General features: G+C 33.4%; 1 protein-coding gene across 1 annotated transcript; it reads left to right on the forward strand.

Annotated features, from left to right (window-relative positions):
* Positions 1-5,110: 5,110 nt before the first annotated feature.
* On the forward strand, positions 5,111-8,737 carry LOC21406973 (mitogen-activated protein kinase 4). Its single transcript, XM_010090752.2, has 6 exons — positions 5,111-5,564; positions 6,210-6,339; positions 7,025-7,162; positions 7,450-7,782; positions 7,967-8,150; positions 8,262-8,737. The coding sequence occupies exons 1-6, from the start codon at positions 5,389-5,391 to the stop codon at positions 8,432-8,434; spliced, it is 1,134 nt and encodes a 377-aa protein (XP_010089054.1). The 5' UTR covers positions 5,111-5,388; the 3' UTR covers positions 8,435-8,737.
* The last annotated feature ends 255 nt before the right edge of the window (positions 8,738-8,992 follow it).

Consider the following 8,992-nt stretch of genomic DNA (forward strand, 5'->3'; position numbering starts at 1 on the left):
GTTGACTTTCTTAAAATCCTAGAAACATAAATTGTTTCACTCATCGTGAGTAACGGGAAGTACGACTTCTTTTTGGTGATCGTATCTCTCTTTCAGACTTTTCTAAAAGATAAGTGGATTTTTAACCGTGAGATATTCACATTTCAAGGCGTCATTAAGATGTTTACAATGGAAAATCATTGCTTTCGCATTTTCTTATAGTAACTTCTTATTATTTTATTTAATGGTATCAGATAGACCCATTAACTCTAGATGCATTTATATAAGGGTGACAATTCATGTTAGTGGGTCGTGTTTGTGTCCACCCATTTATTAATTGTGTCAGAAAACATCAACCTAAATACGACATGTTTATTAAACGTGTAAAAAATGTCAACCCAAACACGACAAATTTATTAATCATGTTAATCGTGTCAACCCGTTTAAATTAATATATTGAATAAATAATTAATATAATAATGACTTGTTTAACACGATTAAGACAAATTTAATATGTTTATTGGTCAATTTATCTTTTCCTTTAAGAAAAATATATGAATTTTACCTACATGGTTACTACACGGTTAATATAATATCTTTTCCTTTAAAAAAAATAAACACAGTTACTATTTACACAGTATTTACGATTTACGTTTATTATTTACACAATAAGATTCTGACATTAATTTTGACTGACTTGTATAATAACTGAGGTCCACAGCTACTATTTATAATAAAAACATCGGGTGAATTGAAGAAAGCGACCCCACTAAAACCACGACAAGAACCACACAAACGACATCAATCTAAAAAAATGGCAGAAGAAAAAAACATTGTAAAAGCTACAACAAACGGAGAAGTATAACGATTTGAAAAGCGACACGAATCTGAAGAGAAAAGTCTAAGCACGTCATCAACAAAAATGTCAAAAACCACGACAATCCAAAACAACAACAACAGAAAAACGACAACAATATGAAAACAATCAACATTGAAAACTTTCAGTAGATAAACGACGGTAAGAGGAAATGCATGTCGCAAATGCCATTCTACTTGGTTTCTTCGAATTTGAAACTTGTAGCATATTTTGTTGGGGATGAGACGTGAGCTCAGCACAAATGAATGTGAACGTTAAGGTATTGGAAGAAGTATCTTTTAGATTTTTAGATTACACAAGATTCTTCACATGTATAAGAACGTAACATATACAGTAGGAGTCATTCAAAATACAATTTTTCACAAAGCAATGTTTCATGGTGTTCAATGCCACACATTAAAAGAATGTGTATCTCACAATATATACTTTATACGCCTTTTATTAATTGTGGTATCTAACGCTACTTGTTTTCCGAGTATTTTTGTTGGGCAGTCATACTCAGTAAACATGAGTACATACATCACCAAAAGAGACTATCTTAACTGTGCTTTTCCACCGCCATAAATTTCCCAGTCAATTAAGCTCGCAGCAAATTGCAGGATCAGATAAAGATGGTCTGAAAGCTCTTTTATCATTAACTTTTTATGTCACTGGTATGAAAAATCAACAATAAAGTCTCGTTTATTTTACCGATTTGAGTTTAAAATTCAAGTCTTGTTATAGTAAAAAGCTCTCAGATACAGTCACATTTAATTTTTTTAGTACAGTAAAAAACTGTCACATAAAGTCACATCTCAACTCGGCCATAAATTAATATCTGATTAAAATGCAATGAACTTCTGATTCACACAAAAACACTATCTTCATCAAGCAAAAATGATAAATATGCCGGCATAAATCATTGATTCATTAGGCACTTGTGATTTACACATGATCTACTTTTGGTGGCTAAACAGGCTGTCTTGGCTATTGCATGCGCCCTCTTATAGTGTTTCAAAATCTTAAAGGAAAAGTCACAAAGGAAAATTAGGGACGATGCACTAAGCATTAAGGCATAGCTCTTCATGTGGTCGAATGGCTAGATACAAGTATAACCCCACAACAGAAAAAGCCTTTTAGAACATAACAAATTGGTAAACTAAGATTTTAATTTGCTTACAATTCTCTTTGTGCCTAATGATGTCAAAGGTCTCAAGAAAGATACATGAATAGTGTAATATGATACCTATTTTTTTTTTTCTTTTTTAATATAATGCAAGATCGAATCTGAACTCTTCTAAAGTCCACCCCACCCTATTCTATACCGTTTCACCCAGTGATCATTGACAAAATACCTCTATTTTCTTATTTTGTTTCTAGGAAAATAATATATACCGGTTGATTGCTTATGATATTAAATAATATATACCGGTTGATTTATTATATCTTATTCACCAAGTAGAAATAAATTATATAGAGGTGGAACTTCCTCCAACCAAATAAGTTCATCGTCTAAATCTATTGGCATAATATTCACCCATTCATGAACAACTTTAAATAGTTTAAGCTTTTAAAGGAATTTTTAATGTAATATTATAGGCTTTTGTTGGGCAAATAGATTTGCATATGACCTAAACCAAAGCAACCATCTCGTGACTACAACTACCAAACCATGAAAGGCGGATATCCACATTAAAACATCTTTTTTTTTGAAAAAAAAAAAAAACTATTAAGCCGTTGTTGTTTGATAGCCATTACAATTCAAAACTTTGTCAAAAGTGGCAACTTGAAATGAAAAATGACTTATCATACAACAACTAAAATTTCCCACTTGCCTCAAAAACCAAGAATCCGTACCAAGATGGGTTCATATTCATAGATTTCAAGATAGCAATGAAATTGAGAAACATTTTTTTTACTCAAAACAGAAAAAAAAAAAAAGTTGGCAAGTAATATGAAGTTCATACGAAAAGAAAAATAATTGAAAGCAGTTAAAAGACATGGAAATACTGTGAAAAATCACTGAATTGATGGGGACTTTTATCAGGTGAGTTGAATGGATGAGAAGGATGATGCATAAAGTTTTTGTTAAAGATTAAAGGGTGAGAAAGACCCGTGAGAGGAAATTTTGTCAAAAAAGCGCTTTATTAATAAAAATACTAGATGGGTAGTTGAATAAAGAAAATATAGATAAATGTTTTGAGAAAGATACTTGAAAGCTAAATCATCATAAAAATTTAATTGGAGTAGTTGGGTAAGTCCTACCCAATAAGAAGATTATGGAAAGGTTCTAAATTCTATCTTCTACGAGCCATAAGATTTATAAAATGGTCAATTGGAGAATATGAAAATGCATAATACATCCCACTTTGGCTTTTTTTTTTTAATTGATATTGTTGTTAATTATCTTATGAGCTAATTCTTATTGAGTTATACATGGAGGAATGTAAAAAATAATGGTTTCACTCGCTTTATTTATTTGTTCATATATTTTTTTTTACGTTTTCCTTTTTTTTTTTTTTTTTTCCTTTTCACATAAGTCATCACGTATCTATCAGGGAAAAAATATGAGAAAATGGACCGTCAATATAGTTGAAAAATTCAGCAATGAGAACATATTAACGCGTAAAGGAAATTAAAAATGTTAAAACAACCCGACGTGAGGAAGTAGAAACACTACCAAAGTTCGGCCAATATTTAGGTCCCGTTCATTTCGTTAATTCGAGTTTAGAATTCGAGTTTTGTTACAGTAAAAAGTTCTCACAAACAATCACATCTAATTTTTTTATTACAGTAAAAAGCTCTCACATAAAATCACATCTCAACTCAAATTAAAAACTCAAATCAGCGAACTAAACGGACCCTTACTATTTAGCAAACATTAGAGGTGTGAAAAAGAGAATTATCTTTCTCATTATCTTTTGTTAATGTTTTTTTGTGGTAGACCGGAGAACAGGGTGTGATTGTTGATAATGTCGTGAAATAAAAGTCAATTGTCAAAAGGGTTATTCTCTTCTACGTTGAATTCCAAAGTTCAAATCGTGGACCAAATAACAGATATAACAAGCAATTAATCGCAGCCGTACACTGGAAACACAAGGAGAAGAATAGAACGGACTCACTCCCCCTTTTCCGGGTTTTTTAGATCTTTCTGTAAGGTCAATTTTTAATTATTATATTTAATTAGAATCATATTAAATAAAAAAATACGCAAAATAAACAAAATATGAATATGACAACTGAAAATGGGGCTTTATATATATATATAAATATATATATTATAGTCAAAATCTATAATGCAATATCGTGAACATATAACAGGCCAAACTTTCTTGACTGTTATTACCAGTTTAGGTCAACTTGGTAATGCTCTGAAAATTGTGTCTAAATCATCCATTAGATTTTGAATTACTCACAAATGGCTTTACGCATATTTATGACCACACTTATGCAAATGATAAAAGGTGTAGAGCAAGTAATAAATAATAAATAAATAAATAAAGATAATAGAGAAAAAGGTTCACTGTGCTAAAAAAGAGATTTTTTTTTTATAATTTTTTATTTGATAACTGAAAACGCCTATTTATTTATTTATTTAAAGAAAACAACAATACCCTTCCTTTTTTTTTCCCCGAACAATACCCTTATCACATACCAAGTGATATATGCAATTTTTGTATACAACAACGACAACATATTATTAGATCATTTCACATTATTATAGGGAAAATTCACTCGAGTTTTTAATGCTTTTCTCAATAAATAAACAAATAGTACAACAATTAAAATACACACACACTTGTGTTTTATCAATAAAGGTACAACTATATTTTTTTTATTGATATAAATATATTCCTATTCAATAAAAAGTAATCCCTATTTTATTTCACAATTCAAGTGACATTTTCTAATAGAAATTTTCATACTCTCATAATTCCATAAAATTATTATTATTATTATCTCAAAAAAATTAATTAATTATTTTCCCGGGAAAAAAGAACAAAAGAAAAGAAGGGGGAAACAGAGGAAGACAGAGACGTGGTTTCTAACAAAAAACCGCCGTCTAACTTTAACGATTTTTTGGCAGCAGCTTGAAGGTACGGAACCGGACGCGTGTACACCAAACAGCTCATGCAAAAATGACTTAACCGTAATCCCAATAAAATCCTTCAAATCAACTATCATTATAGTGTTATTTAATTTTTATTTTTTTTAAATTTTTTTTAATTCATGGATTTTTCAAAGGAAGAAAAAGTCCGCTTCATTTCACGGATTCTGAAGCCGTTTTCAGATCAAAAGCAGAGAGAGAAAGTTAGAGAGAGAGAGAGAGAGAGTAGTGAGCATGGGCATTCACAGCTTTACACGAAACCCATTAATGGTTATCAAAAATTATTGACCATAGTCCGCCCAAATACACCAAACTTCTTCTTTTTGCTCAAAACTCAAACAACAAACGACTCTCAACCGAAAAAAAAAAAGAGCTTCTTCATTTTTGGTTTGGTTGTTATTTTTTCCTTTAATTTTTTTTTTAATTTTAATTGATCTTGAGAGACATGGCAACGAAAGAATCGAGCTCTGGTTCTTCAGCGGAGAGTAGTAAAATCAAAGGAGTGCTCACTCATGGCGGTCGGTACGTGCAGTACAATGTGTACGGAAACTTGTTTGAGGTCTCCAGCAAGTACGTCCCTCCCATTCGCCCTATTGGTAGAGGCGCTTATGGCATTGTCTGGTAAGTTTTTATCGCTCAAAACAGTTTTTTACTCTCTCTCTCTCTCTGTTTGAATCTTTCTTCTTTCCGGGTTTTTTTTTTTAATTATTATTTCTTTGCGTAGATTTCTTGGTTAGTTTTGTTTCTTGGTATTTTGGTTGTGGCTTAAGATTCATCTGGGATTTTTTTTTGTGTGTGTAAAAAAAGAACTTTTATTGAGTATTTATAGAGCTTCTTGTATTATTAAGGTTATTTGATATGATGCTTATAAAAAAGCTTTCTAAGGAAATTTGATGTCTTTATCCGAAAAAAAACAAAAAAGATGTCAAATAGTTACAGTATGGTGCAAGTTAATATACTATGATTTCATGACCCTTATGTGTCTTATTATAATATCAATTAGAATATTTTCTTTTTCCTTTTCTTGTTTGTGTAAATATGATTGTATACCAGTAGAAGTTTGAGGTTTCTTACTTTGAATTATGTTTATGGCGACTTGTTTGTTGCTTGGAAAGTTGATATATGCGGATTCCAATATTCAGGGTCCTATTTATTATGTGCTCCCAAGTCTAGATAAGCCTTAATTCCAATTTAATATGAATTGTGAAAGATCTTGATAGTTTGTTAATTACATAACGGTGGATAACGCGATTGCTTTTGTTTCAGTGCTGCTGTTAATTCAGATACACACGAGGAAGTTGCCATTAAGAAGATTGGTAATGCATTTGATAACAGAATAGATGCCAAAAGGACGTTGAGAGAAATCAAGCTTCTTCGCCACATGGAGCACGAAAATGTAAGTTTTAGGCCTGTTATTTGTTAAGCATAACTTCGAAAGCGCACACTTTTTCGATTTGCCATACACACTTTCTCGATTTGCCATAGCCTTTTATTGGCTGAATAAAAAGGGGGGTTATTGGTGTCATCCTGCGCTCCATCCCCTTCATTTATAGAAGAAATCCCAGGATCCACCAATGGAACAAAAAGGGTCTAACCCAATTTTACTTGAAGGATGGGTTCAGACTTCAGTTTCATTCACACCACCATGGGTCCTACCCTGTATAGTTCCTTGGCTGGGTGGGACCTCTGATTGGCGCTACTGAGTATCGAATGTCGGTGCATCCAAGGAGGAGAAAAGACATCTTTGACATTGCACTACCCTATTGGTGGTTGTTTGCCATTGTTAATATAGGATTCTGCTTCAACCTTTTTGCCAAATTTTGTTCACTAATATGACTGCATGCATTTATGGCTGTTTATATGAAAAAGTGTATTGCTTTTGCATGGTGAAGAACTTGGACAATGATAGCTTCAGTTAAATGTTCGATTATGATCATCTACTTTTATGATCACACACTTTCAAATCTAAAATACATGTCAATAATGTGGTTTTGATAGTTATGTTTCAGTGTATTACTTGGTTGATCAATCCATTGTTTTGAATCAGCTGGAAGTATTGCATTTTTTTCCTCCTTCCCCAGGTCATTGCCGTCAAGGACATCATACGACCGCCAAAAAAGGAGACCTTCAATGACGTGTACATTGTTTATGAATTAATGGACACTGATCTTCATCAAATCATTCGTTCTGACCAACCGCTAACAGATGATCACTGTCAGGTTTGCCAACTGTTCGGACTTTTTGCTGTGAATATTTAGTTCCAATGCTCAGCTAATTTGTCTTTTAATGATAAGTCATCTAATGAGCATCAGTTATATCATGTTTGTAACTTCGTTTTCAGGCTAAAATGCTTTACTTTGCTGATAGAGAGATAATTGTATTTGAAAGGAGAATTGAATTCTGAACTATTCCAATTCCCTTGTTTTCTAATAGAAAGTGCAATTTTAATTATGCTTGCATTTGTTGCTCTGCATGAGACCTACATTTCGTGGAACATCTTTTGCAGTACTTTCTGTATCAGCTGTTACGTGGACTGAAGTATGTACACTCTGCCAATGTCCTGCACCGTGATCTTAAGCCCAGTAATTTGCTTCTAAATGCTAATTGTGACCTCAAAATTGGTGATTTTGGATTGGCAAGAACGACATCTGAGACGGATTTCATGACTGAGTATGTTGTCACTCGTTGGTACCGAGCACCGGAGTTGCTCCTCAATTGTTCAGAGTACACTGCTGCCATTGATATATGGTCTGTTGGTTGCATTCTTGGTGAAATTATGACTCGAGAACCTTTATTCCCCGGGAAAGATTATGTTCATCAGCTAAGGCTTATCACAGAGGTATGAATTGTTGGACTTTCAGCAAATGACCTTTTGTGTTTGCCACTTGGCTACTTCCTTCCAAGAGTTCATGTGCCCGCCTTACATGGTTTCATCTTTCCAATAGTGTGAGTCTATTTGTTTTATATATATGCTTGTTAGATGTGACAAATATCCTTGTGCTACCATTCTTTTTTGTGTGAAGTTACTAGGTTCACCTGATGATGCTAGCCTTGGATTTCTTCGGAGTGATAATGCACGAAGATACATGAAACAATTTCCTCAATGCCGGAAGCAACAATTCGCTGCTAGATTCCCCAACATGTCACCCGGGGCTGTGGATCTGCTTGAGAAGATGCTCGTGTTTGATCCCAACAAACGCATTACTGGTAAAACAAGAAATGAAAATTTCATTTGCCCAGCATCATTATGTGCAGGATTAGATCTTTTACATCACCGAATTTTCCTTCCTAACTTCCGATTTCTGCATCTATTTGCAGTTGAAGAGGCGCTTTGTCACCCGTACTTGTCATCCCTTCATGACATCAATGATGAGCCCGTCTGCCCGAGGCCTTTCAATTTTGATTTTGAGCATCCATCATGCAGTGAAGAGAACATCAAAGAGCTCATCTGGAAAGAATCAGTGAAGTTCAACCCGGACCCTACCTACTAAAATATCATGCTTTGCTTATGGTATAGAAATATATGGCGAAAAACTTTTCCCCTGTACACGGTATATCGTTCCCGGATGATAGGAATAGCACTAGAGATTGATTTGCTCATAACTTGAGGTCAACTAATATGCAATGAGCTGAGCAATTGAGTGTTGACTGACTATCAGCAGGCTCCAAGTGGATGGTCATTTTGGTTAATTGGTTATTGTATGAGCTATCAAGGCTCCAAGGCAAAAAAGTTCAAAGTTAGGGACAAGAAAATGGTGCCAACTTTCTATTACATATGACATAAAACTTGGACTTATGATTGTGATATTGCATTTTCATACAAGGTTTCTTTTTCCATGTTAACGATCAAATAAAACCAGTATTGATATGAAAAGCTGCTTTTCCCTCTCTCATGTGTTCAAGTTACACACTTTGGAGTTAACATGGTCTTCTTATGCTGGCTTTTCATGGTTTGCTGATGTTTGCACCAGGTTATAGGGACACCAAAGTTTATTCATTAACTGATGTAATGACTTGCTAAGTATAAAGCAATGCCACTTAGAAAAATA

This window comes from Morus notabilis, unplaced genomic scaffold (assembly GCF_000414095.1).
Source record: "Morus notabilis unplaced genomic scaffold, ASM41409v2 Scaffold297, whole genome shotgun sequence".
Lineage (NCBI taxonomy): Eukaryota > Viridiplantae > Streptophyta > Magnoliopsida > Rosales > Moraceae > Morus > Morus notabilis.

Bases quoted from the DNA above. Each gene is read 5' to 3' on its own strand.
- LOC21406973 (XM_010090752.2), top strand. From the start codon at position 5,389: ATGGCAACGAAAGAATCGAGCTCTGGTTCTTCAGCGGAGAGTAGTAAA. The intron at 7,783-7,966 runs GTATGAATTGTT...TTTTGTGTGAAG, and splicing joins AGCTAAGGCTTATCACAGAG to TTACTAGGTTCACCTGATGA. The intron at 8,151-8,261 runs GTAAAACAAGAA...ATCTATTTGCAG, and splicing joins TCCCAACAAACGCATTACTG to TTGAAGAGGCGCTTTGTCAC.